Genomic DNA, 19,999 nt, shown 5'->3' with positions numbered 1-19,999 from the left:
CCGCCTATGGCTTTCTGCAATTGGCTATCACACACGCGTCACGGTGCTTTCTTGGTTTCTATTGGCTATTTCGCGTGTCAGTCAACAGAAAGCCGTTGCTGCCTGTTTTGTTGACATCCGTTTATCAAACACACCACTGAAGCTTTCCTGACTGAATAATAATAATGGTAAACCTTTATATAATTATTGATTATGAAACTTACGCTAGTTTAACGTTTTAGGATTTAGCGTAGAAAGTTTACACGATTGTCTAACTATCACGCAGCTAGTTAGACGAAGCTGCGTGAACGTTTCTGTTTGGTCTGGTGGAGCAGCGTGGAAGCTAAAGTTAGCTAGCGTGATAGTTGACCAAACTGTGAAAAACATCTCCATGCGTGTTTCTGCAGCAGTTACTACTTGATTAGTTTGTGTAAAGTACCAACTACCTCTTAATTTTTGCTTTTACAGGCTTCAGGTTACCGGAAACCAGCTTCTTCGGGAAGCCAAAGGAAAAAGGCAGGTCCCAAAATCGAGCTGACTGAGGAGCAAAAGCAAGAAATTAAGGAGGCTTTTGATCTGTTTGACACAGACGGCACTGGGACAATAGACGTGAAGGAGCTAAAGGTTAGGTCTTGGTTTAGTTTGCCTCGGATCATGGGATTCAGGTTAAAGTTAAAATGTGGCTTGGTAACTTGGTCAGTACTCCTGAGATCAGTGTTGGATGAAGCACCTGAAAGTCACACTTCAGTAAAAGTAAAGTGTTGTTTTTTGTGTTTTATAAAACAGAAAATGACTTACGTAGAAGTAAAAGTCACTTAATAACCTATAAAATTAAATAATTTATGATAATTAACAATTAATTATTATTAACCTATTATACTACTTGAGTAGAAGTAAAAGTAAAGTATCTTAAATTTACTGTACTTACATATTAAATGTAATTTGATATCAAATCTACTTAGCCCTTTGAAACCTTACCAAGTTGGCATGATTTCTCACAAAAATATGGAAAAAAGACATGTCACTGAAAAAATAGCAAGGACTTTGTAAAAAAAAAAAAAAGATTACGAAAAATACCTTATATTAGCACAAGAAATGTAAAACAACAAACACAGAAATAACCTGAAAAAGTGATAAAATAAAAATAATTAATATGAATAATAATGTTTTTCTCTATTACCTAATTAAAAAACAAAGCACTGTAATAATATCAGTGAATATAGTTTTCTTTATTCTGCCTTATATTTTTCTTTTTAAAGCTAGTTTTCAGGTCATTTTCTCACCACCTTTCACTTTTTTGGCACATTTGTAGGACATTTCATGCCAAGTTGTTGATTGCTTTTTTTCCCAATGTGTTTTGAAAATACACAAATAAATCAAATCCAACTAATTTACTCAGGATTCAAAGGTTTAAATACTTCAAATACTAATATGAATGCGGCACAGAACAACAGATGTCATTTCAGGTGTCAAAGGGTTAATAACAGTACTAAAATTACAAGTTAATGCTGGTAACCATAAAGCAAGTGGTTCATTTTTTGACAGTTATTGAGTTTCTTTCTTTGCACCATGTACACCACTTTAAAAATGGAGCCCAAATTACACTTGAAGAAAAACAAGGTCTTCAACACGTTAAAGGATTTAAAGAACAAAAAAATACATTTTTCCTTTTCTCTCACTCCTTTGTTTGTCTGTCCCTTCTTTACGCCCCTCCTTCATTGATTTGTAGTTATTAAGATGCTTAGGGGAAATATATTGAAGTATACATTTTATTTAGGAAATGTAATGGAGAATAAAAGTGAAAGTTGACAGAAATATAAAAACTTTTCGTTTTTCATCTCTTTTCTTGTTTCTTTTCTATAAATCCTAAAAAAGAGAATGGTTTTTGAATTAGTTTTGGAAATGCACCAATAATATTCATATTGCATTTGTACATTTACCGAACATTTCCATATTTGTACGTAATCACTAATGATTTGTGCATATTGACTCCATTCTCAATAAAAAGCTTTAAATGAATGTGCTTATGTGTAGGTGAACACATCCTTGTTAAACGGACTTGCTGTGTATCTGTGTCACAGGTTGCCATGCGGGCGCTCGGGTTTGAGCCAAAGAAAGAAGAGATCAAGAAGATGATTGCAGACATTGATAAAGAAGGCTCTGGAACAATCGACTTCAGTGACTTTCTCAGTATGATGACACTGAAAATGGTGAGTGAGTACAGCTGTTTAACAAAACATGGAAACTTTGAAGAAATTAAAATTTGTCCCTTCAGGTCTTGGAAAGACTATGCGTAATAACTCATAAAGGTACAAAATCTGTGTCTTTCATCTCATCACCTTTTGGTCGCTGGTTGTTCTTAAAATAACAGTATCTCAGAGTCAACTTCCCCCTATTAATAATAAAATCCAATGTTTGGTATAGTTTAAGAGAAATAGCATTCATGCAAATCACACTTGCTGCAAAATGTAAATAGAGAAAGTGTGCAGTAAGGCTGTTACGCATCAATCATAATGTGTTCGTCTTTTTTTGAATAGAGTGAAAAGGACTCTAAAGAAGAAATACTGAAGGCTTTTCGGCTGTTCGATGATGACAGCACAGGAAAAATCTCATTTAAAAATCTCAAGAGAGTTGCCAAGGAGCTGGGTGAAAACCTCACCGATGAGGAATTACAGGTGCTGTATTTTCTGATGTTTCCCATGAACAATATGTTTCCATTTTGTTTTTGGTGCTCGGTGGTGCCTACCTAAAATATTTATTTGTATTTTTATAAATATCAGATCCTACTTTTTAATAAGTACGTGTAGATCACAATCTGGTAACATGTTCAGTAAACCTCTATTAAAGCTGCAGTTGGTAAATTTTTAAAATACACTTTTGTTATATTTGCTGAAACTCTCACTACATCCACACAGAGGTGCTTAAAACAGACGGAAAAACTTTTTTGTTTCTCCTCCTACTCGCAGTGCCTCTAACTGCATTTGCCAGAATCTACTGGGCTACGGCATCACCCAGAGGTTAATGGCACGAAGCAGCAATCAGCACCCAAACAAACAAGATGACAAACAAACTGCAGCATTTACTGCTGCGTCGACCAGCTGCTGTGGAGGGTAAAGAAGAGAAAATATTTTAGTGCACACTTAAACTGACAGAATTTTTTAGGTGGTTAAAATTCGTTTTGCTGTGGTTTGTCCACAGCAGCACATCGCTTAGCCTAGTGTCTGTACCTTTTTTATCAGAGGAGGGAGGTGGCTGGGGTGTGACTTTTTTTTAAATTTAAAATAAATATAAAATACTACCTTTTCAAGGTGTTTGTCCCTCACTCAAGCCAAAATTAAACACACAAGTCTCTCCTCAGTACTTACATTTTTTAAAAAAGCCTGACCTGTTTTGCAGCACCACTTCCCCTTTCATAAGTAATGAACAGTCCCTATCCTAATCACCAAGGGAGGCCGACACGGTGACGAGGAGCACATGAACGCAGAGTCCCGTTAAAGTCCGACTGAGGTGTGCACAAGACAGAATAACTCGACTTCCAATCGCATTATCTGGGTGTTTTCGTCTGATTTAGAGAAATTTGATATAGTCTAATTTCAGACTGACTAACATGTTTACATTATTAAGTCCAGCTTTAGTCGGTCTAACACAATAATCAGATTTTTTCTAACAGCATGCAAACGTACCGAGTGCTGCTCCAGGTTGTTTTTTTCTGCAGAACTTCTGAGACACGTTGTCAGTGTTTTCGAGCGTTAGTTTCTCCAGTCTGTCACATGCGATATACCACGTGTCGCTTTCAGTGCTGAATTCACTTGTATATTTCTATTTGAATATCTTTTTAGGAAATGATCGACGAGGCAGACCAAGACGGAGATGGTGAGGTCAGCGAGCAGGACTTCTTGAGGATAATGAAGAAGACCAATCTTTACTGAACCTGTTGAGTGTTACAGTCTCCATCTGGCATCTTTTTAAGATTTGTGGTTCTATGAGAACAGTTTATACGGTAGCTTTTTTAAGTCCCTCTTTTGGGGCTGATTTGTGAGTAGATGTTTTTAACATACTGTATGTTTGCACAGATTTTTCTACAAGACAAATAAATATATTTCATCATAGTTTGTGTTGTGACTCTCACATATACTTTAATTTCTCAGTGCCTGTGATGGCATATAAACATGCAGTTGCAAATTGCAAGAGTTTCATGTTTGAGTAATTCTCCTGAGATTCACGATGTCTCTTTCGCTGCGGCACACTCTGCAGTGCATGCCAATCATGTTCAGATGTCGGAGGACAGACAGTGAAAGTCATATGACTAAGTCGATACCGACTAACCCGAAATATGTTACTGTAGATAGAAATGACAAGCGTGAACTTCAGATGAGTAACTCAGTAAAAGTCACTCTCACTTCATGTTCTGAGTTACTGAACCAACTCATGGCCTGTCGAAGATACAGTACAACTTTCTCTTACCTACATGTTGTGATCATGTTACAGGAAAGATGCTCCTGCTGATTAACTGCAATAGACAGACAGCGGAGGACTGGTTTTGACCAAAATACCATACCTTCTAAAAATAAACAGGATATTGCAGTGACGTGTTTTTCCGAGCCGTCAGACGGGTGTCTATTATTTTGAGGATGCTTGCCACTGATTATGAAAGTTCTGATAACCTGTTCTAGGCGGCGGAGGAACATCGGGTGGAAAATATGAAAAGCTTTGTCCCAAGATGAGATATCCATTTTTTCGAAAATATTCCGAACATGAAATGTTTGATGGTATAAAAAAAAATGTGGGCACGCTGAAAAAGTTACAGATTTGCAAAATTGCAACTTTAAGACTGGGCTAATGGCACTCGATAGATTTTTCTTTCTGAGCATTTATGACTCTTAAAGTAATTCATTTTTTTAAATCCTGCACTGTAAAGAGAAACTTGAGATCTAAAAAAGTTATAATCCAGGCTGTGTTGAATTTTCAGTTGGCTGAATTTGAGAAGACAAGCTGCATCATGACAAAATTACCTTTGTCTCCCCAAATTCAGTCAACTTGAAATTTTAAGGCAGACTGGACACTTTATTTTTACCACGTGAGATAAATATATATGCATGGCTGCCACCTGTTTTATACAAACTTAATTTTTTACCAAATCAAAAGTGCCAGTTCCTGGATTTTATGTGTTCGTGTGTGGATGTTGTTAATCTGTCGAGCTGAAACTTGCAATTTATATAGCTGAGCCAGATCAAAAGGCCAGTATTTCAATGGTTCATTTTATGTTACCCCCTTATGACTCAAATCCATCCACCTTCTCGGAGTTCAAAGTACACCACATGCCAGGTGAGAGCTGACAAACACTGCTGAAACTCAACAGCTGCCCCCCTCACGAAAGTAACTGAAATAATCAAGGTCTCTTGCATTGTGTTTTTAAACTTTAGTTGGCTTATCCTGTTCCTTATATTAGGCGTGGTTCAAATTAAAGATGTATTTTTGTCTTTTTCAGAAAAAAGACAACTAAAAACTAAACCCTGTAACACACGTATGTATATACAATTACGTAACAGTAAAACATGAATGCTGTGGAACTCAAAATGTTAACTGTACTGGTATTAGTCTACCCACATTAGATGATTCGTAAAATTAACCATAAAATCAGAAATTATTCACTATTCAATACCTTAAAGGTCCGCTGTGTAGAAATTAGGGGATATATTGGCAGGAGTTAGTGTATAATCAACTGAAAATAAGAATAGTGGTGTTTTTGGATATGGATATGGATAAGGAGCAGGTTCTCGCCTAAAGAGCCGCTATGTTGCACCGCCGTTTTTCCTACGGTGGCCCAGACCGGACAAGATAGGGCCAATTGTGTTTTTGCATTGCCTACCATAGTTTGAAACCCCGAAGTAATGATATTCTTGAAAAAAAAATAGTGTCAAACTGCTTTAGTCATGTTCCTTTTGTTTTGGAGAGGAAGAGACCTTTGTGGATAGTTGAGCTCCCTGTTAAAATCTCTCCAACGTCTAGATCATATGTTTAAAAAAAAAAGGGTGAGACCATATTAGCATGCGTGTTTAAAATGCCAAACAGCATTGGAGAAACACAGATTTGTAACATGAAACTGCTTTATTTTGTGTTTTTACTGGTTTTAGTCATCTGGTCTGTTTGTTTTGGAGAGGAAAAGACCTCTGTGGATAATTCGGCTCCCATAACAACCTCCTGAACAACGAAGGAATCCTAATTGGGAGCAGTTTTAGCTGGCTGCACTCTGCATTCCTGCATTCTCACTGCTTGGTTCCACTAAATCCCCCTTAGTTTTATACCGAAAATAAGAAATTCTACATTAAAAAGAAAATTAGTATTATCGAAAGCTGCTCATTGCAGTACAGTATTGCAAGTACAGTGGCCAACATGAAATCCCCTAATGGCCGGAAGCAGCGTTTGGTTAGTCCAGTATTAAAAAAATACTTCACCTGCAAAACGACCATTTTTATATCCTTACTCACCATGTGTTAGCTCGAATTTGTGAAGAAAAAGTTTGTCACGCATGCCTCAACAGTGAACGAAGAATCCAAAACTAGGCAAATATTCCTTATGAATTCCCATTATTGGGTGCCACTTCTTTTTCCGTCATGAATTTAATGTAACGTGACGAGTAACTGATATACAGTCATTTTGTGTTATGTTTATGTCAATGACTTCCATCTAATTTTAACATTTTAAATTGCAATGCAGCATGAAAACCACTGGAACTGAAATCCTTCATTCAAAGTCACAAATATTAGATTCTGCTAATACCTCAAAAGACTTTACAATCACTTTAACATGAAAAACAGGACAGGGTGCTTTAGCTGCATGCAGCAGTCATTTTGGAAGAGTAGGTGTCGTGCAAACAGTGGATGTTTGATTTTAGAAAAAAACTTTCCAATTGGAGTTTGATGTTTTTGTACAGTGGCGGTTTCGTGGCCTTTAATATCTCCACAGCCCCTCAGCTGCGTGTTATTCCCCTTCTGTTGTGGTTAAACAGCAGTCTGTTCAATACTCCCACTGCTCTGCCGCCGCTGCCTCTCTTTTCCCATAAAATGATCAATTTCCAAAACAACAAAGCGCCACAAGTCTGGCCGTTGGTGGTAAAAGATGATTTTATTATTAACTCTTAAATGTCAGGAGTGTGTCATCGTTTTGCAGGCAACCTATTTTCACAAGCCCCCTTTGAGTAACACAAGTTGAAGACAAACTAATAAGCGTCACTGTGCCAAGAAGAAGCAAAGAGGGACTGCATCAGTGGTACGTTTGCTCTTTAAACTCAGTATTACTTGTGAAATAGCTTTTATTTATAATTCTGGATTATTAGACATTCACAGATAACTGAATGTTAACATTTGAGCAATGTTCTATCTTTTATACTTTTACAGTATGATGATGAAGTCAGTGTTTGTTTACATTGCCTTTTTTCAATTATAAATCTTTGTAACCATAGTGCTAAAAAGTCATTGTGACTTTAAAGATGACACCATGTGAAGAAGTGACACTGTTGTGCCGCGTCATATCTTTTCGAATCCTTATCCTCCTCTTCATCAGTTGCTGTTGCACACCTGACTCATTTACGGGTCTCACATTTTAATGCTCGACCTGCTTCCACCCCCTTAACCAATCATCTTTGAACATTTAAGCAGATCAGGTGTGCACGACTACGGAAAAGAGCGAGGTTGTCAGGTTATAGCGCTACAAGTTAAACTACAAAAAAAAAAGGAAGTTTGGGGGGAACACCCAATATAAAAGCTCATAGTCTTCTTAGTTTGCCAACAAACATTTGTACTTAATTGGACTGCTCTTATGCATCTTACTTTGACTTATAGTATTATGAGTCTGTATTTTTCAGTATTTATATGTATGTTGTCTGAAGGACATCGCAGACACTCAGCAAGACCAGCTGCTATTTCAAGCTTTTTCTTCAATGTTGTTGAATAAACTCTGCAGATGCTCCAAAGCTAATGAAAAAAAACACTGATTTTGTGGACTTGGTTTAATAATATTTCAGTGAAGGTTCTCAGTCATCAAGGTCACGGTAATTCTAGGTGCTATATCAAAGACAGCAGGACTTGTTGAGTGTCTTGAGGACATTTAGCCTCTCATCCGAGCTGGAGACAGCCTACTGGGCTTCTCACCGGTGTTAACAGACATCACGTCACTCCAATCCTGGTTTCTCCACCGGCTCCCTCTGCGTTTTAGAATTGATTTTAAGATTTTACTGATGACTTTTAAAGCTTGTCTGGGTCTGGTCCATTGATACATTACAGAAATGTTGATCCCTCATGAGCCGGTTCACAGCCTTAGATCCTCAGGTGGGGCCCTGTGGATGTTTGAAAGTCAAGGCTTGAATCTTAGGGTGCTTTTGCCATCAGGGCTCCAGCTTTGGAACGACCTCCATGAGGAAAAAGGGCTGGCAGAATCAGAAACTTCTTGTAAATCACTTCTTCTAATCCATTTTTGTAGACTTTTATGTGACGTCGTCTTTTATCTTTTAATTTATCTTTAATCTTTTTATTCTGTCTAGATCCTGCTTATTACCAGTATTATTATTATTATTATTAATGTTTCTGCCTCCAATCTCCTGTTTAATTCTGCCTTAACTTATCTGGCCTTTGTTTTGCGATATTGACTAACTTCTATTGTTTTAGTGCCTCTGCTTTCCTTTGTTTGCCAAAGCACTTAAAAAGTAAAATGTGTTTTTAAAGATGCTATATGAATAAAAGTTATTTTATTATTATTATTTACCAAACTTGAATTAATCAACAGAATAACATCAATGACCGTTGGAAAGAAGCTCCAGCAGGATATTAATGTGTCTGTCTGGTGCAGTCCGGTAGAGTTTAATCGCACAGTGATATCAGCCTGTTTCCAACTGTTGCTCAGAGCAACATGAGTTTCATATTTTAAAAAATGCAGGTCCAAGTTCTTCTTGAGAACCGAAGAAGCCGCTCGGATGAAAGATATAATAATACATTCATATATAAAAACGCTAAAAAAAATAATAATCTGCAAAGTAAAATCAGGCAGCTCTGTGTTTTTTGGTTTTCTGATTCAGCTGCCACAAGATGAATCATGTTGATCTGCCCTTTAATTCAGTTCAGTTGAGCAGGAGAGACATTAGATGACTGTGTCTCAGCGCTCTTCTCAGTAAATTAGTGTGGTTTAACAAGACTGAGATCAGTCAGCAGCTGCAGATGACAGGTTGTTTTCCCCAATATAACTCTTAATTATCAATAATATCTTATTAATCTATCTATATTAATTATTTGGTGTTTAGAATAAAAAAAACTCTATCTTGAGATTTCTTGATGAACCAAATAAAATAAAAAAGTCTTTAAACATGAAATAAAAAACCTCAAAATTGAGTCCTTTTTAAAAAAAGGCCTGATTTTGACATCTGATTACAAGCAGCATTTAATTCTATCAATCCTCATTATCGCTTCCTTTTGTCTGTTTTTAAGTTGTTTTTGCTTTTAAAGCAAGAACAACATTTTTTTTTTTTTAAATGAACATGAATTTTCACGTGACACTCTCTCCTACCACCAAAACCTAATCTCAAATGTCACGGGTTTAAGATAATTTAGCCGAGCACAAGTTCAAGGTGCTTTTTGCATGTAATCAGACCAAATGAATCAGTGAATTTTTTTTTAAAAAAACCTCTAATTTGTTTAGATAAATCGTGGGTGTGATCGCACTTTCAGATAAGAAATATAACATTATTTTTCTGAGTGGTTTTATCAGATAACTTAACTGATAAGTCTCTGAATTCTAAAGGCCATCAATCCAGAACCTTTTGTTGTGTTCGCATGACAGATAAAAGTGTGTAAAATGGACAAATTTTATTGTAAATACTGCAAGAAAAAATCAAATTGCACACTGAAAGGGATGCTCATTGAAATCAAAATATCAGCACTTTTGAGATATGGAACTTGTCTTTGTGATACGGAGCAACTAATTTGACTGTATTGCACCAGAAAAAAAGCACATTTCCATCCTGCATTCTGTAAATTCAAATAAATTTGGTCAATAATTTGCCCATTAACAACATCAACTAGAGCTGAATCCCACATTTTGATTGAGACTGTGAAAAATGAATCAATCATTATAAACAAGCTGTGTCATTCCTGCTGCGGTGTCGGCGAAGAGGACCATGAGAGGCGATCCCCCACCCACGTCCTCTTTGTACTCTTCCTGTACATTTACGGTAATATCAGGCACGCACACCTTTCCCAATCAGAGAAAATCACCTTCATTTGTCCTTGTTTCGGCACTTTAAACGTCTTTTAAAGTAAAAGGATTTTACATTTATGTTTAATTGTTTTCAAACAAACAATATTCTGCAGTATGACAGCATGTGTACGAGTTGCATGCAAACTTTCAACCTCGCACCCACTCGCCCCGGAAATGCAAACTGTTCTCGAAGGGAAGACCGCAGCGTCGGAAGTCATACTACAGCAAGTGGGAGTAGGAAGTAAACTGCATTACTGAGATGGGCTAAATAAACATGTAACAGTTTGAAATACAAATGTTTAGATTACTACAAAATGATTCGTTTTTACCTCGTGTTGTCAGCTTTCACTGAAGTCTCATCTGCAAAGAAAAGAAAGATGAGTAATATTTCTGTTAAGTCACCCACACACACACACATGCGTACACACACACACACACCATAGTTGGGCAAATTAAAGAGCAACAATGCACTTATCATGTCTTAATTCTTCTCTTAATTTTATTTGGCTGAATAGGTGCGAATGCATGGTAAACATACCTCAAATAAAACAAGGTAAACAAAGCCAAAATGACATCATCACAGTATGACCAAGAGACAACATCGAGTCAAAACAAAAACAAAAACAAAATCTGCACTGACAGCAGAGGCTACGTAATAGTGAGATACAGTGCAGTACAGAAACACATTAAATGATAAATGGACTGAACCTGAATGTCTGATCCTTCCCAGGTGTTCAAAATGAAAGATAGATATAAGAAACTAAAGTGTTTCAGTATTAGATAACTCATGTCAACACTGACCTTTTCTTTAAATGCTAATAGCAAGTCTATGATATTTGTCCTCAACATGATGGAGACCTGTTCCTAATTGTAACAACAGAAAAGTCGATAAAACCCGGAGCTTGTTCTTTGTTTTCAGTTTTTAGTGGCAGTAATGGAAGCCCATTCCTTCAGATTGTCTTTATTTAATTGAATGTGATTTGTAAATTTAAACTGTAATATGTTGTAGTAAAAACAAAAGCTTGATTATCCTGGTTGCAGTTTGAGCATCATTGTTCTAGAGCAGTGCTGCCCAAAATGAGGTCCGCAAGATGTCTCTAGCAAAATTTGTTTTTCAAAATTATTTCAAAATGATCATTTAAATCTCTATTATGCTGTATCAGCTTCATTGAGATAAAAAACGGTCTGTAAATATGTAAAATTCCTATTTTTAATTTAATTTTTTCATAATCTGAGCATGGTGGGCAGAGCGACACTTGTAGCAGGAAGTCAGTTTGAGTGAGATGAGAAAAGAGCGGAGAGGCACAGACAATGGCACACAGACAAAAGGCTTTTCTATTAAGTGAATTTTGGGTCCTTGTACCATTTTGCATCGTCTTCATACAATACAATACTGTATAAGAGATGTTTGAGCCTATGGCCGACCATAAAGTTTAGGTTTTGGCCACCCCTGTTTTAGATACAGTACATCCTTCTTTAAAGCTACGGCTTTAAACACAAAGTTTATTTAAAAGTGGTCATAACTAGGCAGCAATTGCTCCCGGTTGCTCAGCAGCCCTGGGTATGTGCAATCAATGTCATATGTATTAAAAAGTGGAAAACTAGAATGTATTGTGAGTGTTATGCAGGCTACACCACAGTAAACTGTTTTAGTTTTTGTTAAGTGTTGTGTAAGTAAATGCCAGAGAAAAATCAGTAAAAAGTCATCATATATTTTATCAAGTATAGTATCATAGATCATAAAAAGACCTTGTATGTGCGCGTCACGGTGCAGCCTTCGATCAAATGCTCCATACACACTTAGCCATTATAAGTTTAATAACTCCTAGTCCAAGATTTTTGTTTCAAATACTCTAAAGTGGTCAATTTAGCTGGTGAGTTTCAAAAATGTGTCCTCCCTCCCAGACTTCCCTGAGGGTCAGATGCAGGTCAGGTTGCAGAAGGTGCAGATTTCAAAAGTTGGCTTGTTCACAGTGTTGCAATCTTTCACAAAAACATTTCTTCACTCTCCCTGAGTGAGCCCTGTCTGCGGCCTCACTTCAAGTCACACTTTTTGCACTGCGTTTAACACTCTGGCTGACCACAAAGAGCAACTCTCAATGTGCGACATGTCTTCGCTCTTGACCGAGAGCTTTAGTCATCAGCCAGAAACATGCCTCTGCACAGCAACGCTTCACCAAATTTAGTGGAAAAAAACACTTTCAGATGCATATGAGGCATGTGTGACGATCACATTTCTCCACTGTGAAAAGATTTGCTTTTTTTTAGCATGTGGAGAGATAACTGAAATACCTGAGAAGAAAAAGACCTTGGTCGTGACTGCATAAGACAAAAAGAAAAAGTGAAAAATCACTGAGCACTGCTGGTTCTTCTCTTTTTGGGTCTTTTTAGTTTAGTTCTTAAGAAATTCCCAATTCCCAATATTAAGTTCTTCAGCTGAAATGTTTGACCTATTTTCCAATTACAGAAGCAATTCCTACTAATGACATACTAACTGCAGTGAGCAATCCTACCTTATCTAAAGAAATCCTAACTATAACTGTGCATCCAACTCCCCTCTTAACCACCCTATGCAGATTTTCCCGCTTTTCATACAACATCAGCTGCTATTAGCGTCAGCTATTGCCGCAGATGGTTTCAACTGGAGTTAGATGACAACCTTCAGCGTCTCATAAAGACACCGAAGGCCGCCCTCAGTGTCTTTATCACATACTAAGAGGATTCAGATTCAGACAACTTTATTAGTCCCGCCAAGGCGGCAAATTGTTTGAACAGTTCGCTTTGCACACATACTGTAGCATGTAGGTGCATAAATAGATGAGTAGTAAATAAATATAGAATTAAAAGTATGTCAAGAAGCTCAGTGGAATAAAGGAATCTATATAGAAACGTTTGTTTTTTCATCAATAAAATACATAAATACAACAGACTAAATTAAAAGTGAATTTGAAAGACAAATCGCAGAGGGAATAAAAGATTTTGAATGGCGGTCCATCTTACAAACAGGTCAAAAGTAACAATTCCCTGACGGCAACTCAGAAAATTTGCCTGCAAGAACATATCCAGAAACATATCCACAAATCCAGAGAAAGCTGAACAGACATTTATAACCAAAAAAATTTGATCTTACATGTTCAAAAAGGAGAAGGAGGAAGTATACATTTATTATTTTCTACCCTTCCTCAGCCACTTATAAATTAAATTATTAACTTCATCTCTGACATGTAAAATATACGTCACTTTTTTGGAGGATTTATTGATTGGTAAAGTCCCTACGGGTCACTCCTGTGATCTCAGAGCGGGCTAGACAAAAGCAGCGGTATCTGACATCGTGGAATCCTAATTTAGGATTTTTAACTTGGGGAATCTATAATTTAGGATGGTTCTAAATTTCCATAAAATAAGATTCTTTCTAAATGCAGTTTGGAAACATGCTTCTGAAACACCGAAAATTCTTAATGTCATCCCAAACTGAGATTTAAAAAAAGGACTTTACACTTCGAAAGTTTCTTTACTGAGTGATTACTGAGGGCAATCAGGTACGTTTTTCACAACTTGGCAACCCAAAATGTTCAGTTGTTAATGGCTTATAACTCTTCTATAAAGCAGCAGTGAGTTATAGTTTACTCATTAAAAAAGACTTTTAGAACAATTCACCTTTTCTAAAATACAGTAATACTGCAGTATTTCAATTTGACGAAGTTTTCATTTTGAGAAGGCTGCTTAGTCAGGCTTTAGGGACACACACAACCCTTTTTTGGGGTTATGAGGGGTTCCCTGATGGCAGCCAGAGGAGGAAAATTCTTCAGAATTTTAAATCTACCTGAGGACACATTTTCCCTTCTGTATGTGCATCACAGAAGGGACTCCTGATAAGACGGGCGTCTGAGGGTGATGCACCTCTCAGGCCAGTCGAAGCCCCCACCCACCTTTTCCCTTACGCTGACAGAGAGAGAACAGACGAGAGGGGTTTTCTCTCTCAGTCTCACTCTCACTTCCTTCCTTCTGTCAAAAAGATAGTGAAGATTGAGCGTAGCGAGAACGTGTGCACGAACACTGTCGGGGCAGACGGGCTGCACAGTGTATGAGCCACTTCTGAACATGGACACACTGACTAACATATGATGCCTCCTGAATTTCCAAAATGTGTAATGCATACAGGAGGAGATGACCTTCACTTGGGAAATATTCTGTCAGATTTTCATACAAACGTTGACAGTTTCTTTAACATGAAAACACCTCTCTATGATCTTGTGGGCACATGTATGGAAATATGTGAAACTTTAACACATGTTGACTTTATTTTTCTACTATGAATTGTTCAGTTTCCCCTAGTTTGTAAAATTCACCCCACGCACATCTGCAATGCACTGCCAGCTGACACTTTTGACCACACTCTAACTAGCTGCTCGCTATCCACGTTAGCGGTTGTGTCGGTAAAACTGGAGATGTCACTGTCAGCAGAATTCAATACGTCTCCAGGACCATTATTAAAAATTCATCCAACTAGTAAAATGGGCAAGTTTTAAAGTGTAAGTGTGCTGTTACCAAAGCAACCACCATGTCCTGTATTGATGACGTAGTCAAAAGAGAGGTGGTCAAATGTGTCCCACACCGTGCAGCAAGTGTTTTGGTGGTAGTTTACATCATTTAGCCCTGAGAGGTCCCAGTGGGATAGTGCAGCTTTTTTGGGGTGGGGTGTTTTTGGAAGCTTTAATTGGTGATTTCTCATCGTAAAAAAGTGCCACTATTTTCGGTAACATGGCTGTAATGACAGTGCAGAAATGCCAAAATGTAGACAACCCACCCTGAGGGTGAATAAATAAAAAGTAACATTTGACATTTAAACATGTTCTACTCTCTAAACTCAAAATACAAGTATAAACCTGAAAATGGGCATGGCACCAGGGATGACGTTTTTTGGTGCAAAAGTTAGCCCTGTTCTGATTCAAAAAGCCAATGGGATTTTTCCATTGGATTTTGATACTTAGTTTGTTAAGTTTACTTAGTTTACTTAGTTTTTTTGAAGCCTATATGCAATGTAAAAGCTAACATTAGACTATAAACAAACTATACTACAACTGAGCTGGGTATTTAAGGGGAAAATGTGAAAGTCTCCTGAGCATGTGAACAGGCTTCTGACCAAAAACATATTTAAAAAGTCCACTGACTTTGAGACAAGGGAAACAGGAGTACAAAACTCTTCACTCATATCTGAGTTTTAGGACTCATTCCCGGGGAACTCTAAAGGTCCTCTTTTTAACAGCACTGTCCTTCATGTGACCTCCGTCCAAAGCATGTCCTAAACAGACTTGCATGAGACTTGACAAAACATTTTTCCTTTTCTTTGCAAAATGACAGAACGACCCTCTATGGTTGATGAGTAACTGTAAGATAAAAAATAAATAAATAAATTTTAAAAAAAAAAGGAAAGTCAGCCTGAAAGTCCATTCAAAATGACATTAGGTAATACTCCTAAATATGGCTAAAGTTTCTCCGCTCTCATGAGGTCATGGACTCTCTCCACAAAGAAAACATCTCCTCACTTCTCCTTTTGGTTCAACATGCATACTTAAAAGGATTTCCTGTTGTTGCAGCATGCTCTTTGTGTTGTGTAGGTGGTCATTATGCAGTGTATACATTCAGGTTGTCAGTACCACACCTACGAACTACCTATGACACGGTACAACTGCGGCTCCACTGATTCAAAATGAAAATGGGAAGTGCCGTCGTCCTGTAGTTTCCTGTCGGGTGCTCTCAAACAACTTTACGTTCACACACGCATCAATAGGCCCCACGCAGGCGTGGCTTGACGACATTCTGGTATCGCGTAGTGGCGACTGCCAGTGGAAAAGAAAATTTCATTACTCACACAACAGTTTCTGCAGCTTTCCAGATCTCTAAAAGTGGTTTTCCTGTGTCCTCAGGGATAAGTATAAAAAGGTAAGCAACACAACTGTCTGCATTTCCAGTAAATCTTTTGAAAAGCCTCTTTTGGTGACCTGGTGCTCACTGAGAATATGAAGTTGGTTGTTTTTTGCCTTTTTGCAGTCTGCTGCACCTCTTTGGCCAACACATCGACAAACGAACGAACGACGGACCAATTAAACAAATTAAAAGAAGTCCTGATAGAGTTGGAGGTTGTGAAAAAAATGCTGCAGGTAGGTTCATCTACTTTTTCACAACTTTTCCCATGTGTGCTCACACTCATTATTAAATACAACGTTCATGGTTTGTGTCTTGCAGCACGATGCACAGATGCTGCCGATTCCACCACAGAATACTGAGGTAAGCCAAACTAACATTTATTCAAGATAATGTTTACACTATGGTCACTGCAGCATTTAATAGTTGTGGTTGCTTACTCATAGTTGTTATTCTCCCACTTACTGTAGTTACTAATTGTCATGTGCCGACTACTGTAGGAGGACATCAAATGATGTGTGAAATCTGTGTCGTGCAATGAGCGTATATAATCAGCTGTAAAACAATTTTTTAAAATCATTTTTTGAAATGTATTTTAATTTTTGTTTTGTTTTTACATTTCACATCTTCTGCTAGTTAGTTTTGAATATATGGAAGTTTAAATTAAATTAAATTAATGTGAAGTCTTTATTTGTAGGGAACACTGAAATGTGAGCATTATTTTTAAATGTTATTTTTTATTTGATAGAGAAAACAAAATTACTAAAAAAGAATTAAGCTTTGGAAATTGTTTATAACTGCAAATGTAATGTTCCTTGATTAATATATTTAACTTAAACTGAGTTTCAGAAAGCAAACTAACGTTCTAAAAGTGTTGCATGAACTAGCCACCATGCATTTAGTTTCTGTAAATAATCAGTGGTACTAATGGAAGAACTCCCAATCCATCAAATTTATTGCAAAATGTTTTTCTCAATTATCCCGTAATTTGAACATATGTACTTGACTGAATAAATGCCTATTAAGATCAAGTGCATTACTTGTAAATTCAGATCAGCCCTCTTTCTTGTCAGGCTGTTGAGTGAGTCAGGTCGAGAGCTTGCTCAGTGTATTTTCTCACAGCTTCCGTTGCGCTCTGAAGTGAAATGTGATGAGTAATCAGGCAGTGAGCAGACAAAACCATGACACTTCCTCACCGACTCAAAAAGATCACTGGTGTGCTAGAAAACTATTGACTCGATCTTTTATTTAAAAAGCGGCACATTTTGGCTCATCTTAAACCACAATGATAAGGGTGCCTGAGTAGGTGTGAAGCCACACTTTTGCTTAACAAAGCTTGCTATTGAGAAAGAAATGGATACACTACAGAGCAAAAAAATGTGAATTTGTGACTTAAAAAAATTAAAATTCCAATTGATAGAAATTTTCCAAATTAATAAGTACAGTGGTATTAACCATTTAACTCTTTTGAGAAAAAACGTGAGCAACTTGGCAAAAAATGTCGCACAAATTGCAAAAAAAAGTACAAGGGTAACAAGAAAATGACCTACCTCAAAATTAGCTAGAGGGAGTATTACTTTTTTATTTATTTTTTTTTAAAAAAGGGGGGGAAACTACACCTATAATTCTCATGAATATTTTTTTTTAATTCTCCATTTTGTTTGATTATTTTCAGGCAATTTTCTTGTAATTTTGTCTTACTAAATTCCTGCTAATTTTGAGATGATTTCTTGTTAAGTTGCTTATCACCTTACTTGCATACTTTTGAAAGAAATTAAGCCAAACTTTAGGTTTCAAAGGGTTAAGTCAGCTGTTCTTTATTTCTCACACTATTATCTGTTATTTGACCTAAGCTGTTTGGGTTCATGCTCGCCACACACTGCAACACCTGAACAGAAACAAAGTGTTTCATTTGGAAAAAAACACGTCATACCATTGACACTTTTATCAAGATTTTCTGGATGGAAATAAAACTGACAAAAACACATCCAAAAGCACTGTTGGGAACAGAAACCTTTATTTAAAATAGTGGAAAGTTTATTTGGTTTAGTTTCAGTTGAGAGCCTTATGAATGTCTCTGATTGGAAAGTAAACTGCATTGAAGAAGTCATGACATGAAACCAGCAATAACAGCTTTCTTGGAAATGTTTTTACGGCAGGACTTTTTCCCCAAAATTGACAAATGTGGAGTTTTATAACAGTAAAAGTAATCGTCTAAAAATGAACAAATGTAGTAAACTGTTGGAGAACTAGATCTACGCTTAACAAACTAAATTTTTTAAAGCTCTACCTTCTTTTTTTTTAAGGTCAACCTGTCATATGTTTCTGTGACATTTTTCAATTTAACAAACATAAAGATTTTGCTAAATTGTATAATATTTAGTATGGATTATCCCTAATCACTTCAGTTTCATTTAAAGGAAAGCAACTGGTTTGTTTTTCAAGGCCAAATTGGAAAAAGCACACTGATGTTGGTGTGTTCTTGATGTTTTATTCACAAACATTGTTTTTTTTATCATAAAACAGGACTGCTGCTGTGTGCAATGCTTCCGGGATAATATGCAGAAGCACTTCAACATTAGAGAAAGACGCCGACACAAACTTTACAGGAGCCTCAATCATACCCTCACTGTAAGTAAATGAGAAAGATTAGGAAGGATTTAATCAACAAAATACCTCCAAGCATCACAGCACCTTTTTAAACACTAACATATTTCTTTGATTCATCTCAGGTGGAAGCTCTGGGCTACTCAGGAAATGCTCAGGTAAGAGAAAATATTTCAGTATTTTCTTGGCCTCATATATATTTCAGTTGTATAAAAACTAAGTGAGGCATCGCTTTCAATGGTCTTTAGTAACTTCATTGCTCCTGCTGTTTACCTTTAGTGCACCTGCCAAGACTGCAGCTTACATCCGAAGGAAAATGTCACGGCATTTTTTGGCAGACTGGAGTCTGTTATTCAAAAGGTGAGAGAATTTTTCAGTTTTTTTCTTTTATATGTCATAGCTCACAAAAACATATGTAAAACACGAAACCTCTTTTTTTGTCGTGGCTTCAGGAAAAGGGGGCTGGAAGTCTGTAGCACTACATGACATTAGATTAGAATTGATTTTAAGATTGAATGATCACTTTTAAAGCTTATCTGGGTCTGGCCCCAAGCTTCAACATAAATGTTGACCCCATATGAGCCAGTTTGCAACCTAAGATCCTCGGTTGGGGCCCTTCAGGCCGTTCCAAAGTCGAGCCTTAGATCTGAAGGTGACCATGCTTTTGCCATCGCGGCCCCTCGGCTTTGGAACGACCTTTCCGAGCAGATAAGGCTGACCGAATCAGTGACTTTCTATAGACTTGCTTTTATGTGACATCATCTATTTTAATTCACCTATTTTTTCTAGTTTGTTTTTTTAAACCTGTCTTTTAATTTCTTTTTATTGTTATTTTATTCTGTCTTGAGAATGTTAAATTCTATTATTAGTACTATTATCTCCATGTTTACTGATTTTATTCCTTGAATGGTATTAACTCTTATTAGTATGGGTTGTTATTGTTATTTTTATTTTTTTTAGTATTATCATTATTATTAAATGAAATAATGACGGAAAATTCATTATCATTATTTCCCTCTTTAGGGCATAACCAGACTGATGATGAACTGAGAGACGTGAAGATCTTCTTGTAACCAAGGATTGAATGTACAGAAGACACTACAGTGAAAACATGTTAAACATGCCTTCTTAATATTTAACTTATTTAATATTTATTTAGATAGTGGTGGTGAAATCACTCAAGCTAGTCAAACTATTATCTGGGGAAAGCTGCTTTGCCGCCACCCAGTGGCTTCTCCTCTTT

The 19,999-nt window shown here is 36.8% G+C and overlaps 1 protein-coding gene across 1 annotated transcript; it reads left to right on the top strand.

Moving 5' to 3' along the window:
- The first annotated feature begins 97 nt into the window (after positions 1–97).
- On the top strand, positions 98–4,088 carry cetn4 (centrin 4). The gene is made up of 5 exons (XM_042492959.1): positions 98–167; positions 448–603; positions 2,061–2,189; positions 2,517–2,654; positions 3,819–4,088. Exons 1-5 carry the CDS (start codon positions 165–167, stop codon positions 3,906–3,908), a joined length of 516 nt encoding a protein of 171 aa, XP_042348893.1. The 5' UTR covers positions 98–164; the 3' UTR covers positions 3,909–4,088.
- Positions 4,089–19,999: the final 15,911 nt, after the last annotated feature.

This window comes from Plectropomus leopardus, chromosome 9 (genome assembly GCF_008729295.1).
Source record: "Plectropomus leopardus isolate mb chromosome 9, YSFRI_Pleo_2.0, whole genome shotgun sequence".
NCBI classification, from domain to species: domain Eukaryota; kingdom Metazoa; phylum Chordata; class Actinopteri; order Perciformes; family Serranidae; genus Plectropomus; species Plectropomus leopardus.
Note: the sequence above shows the minus strand (reverse complement) of the source record. Positions and strands in the feature narration are given on the sequence as shown.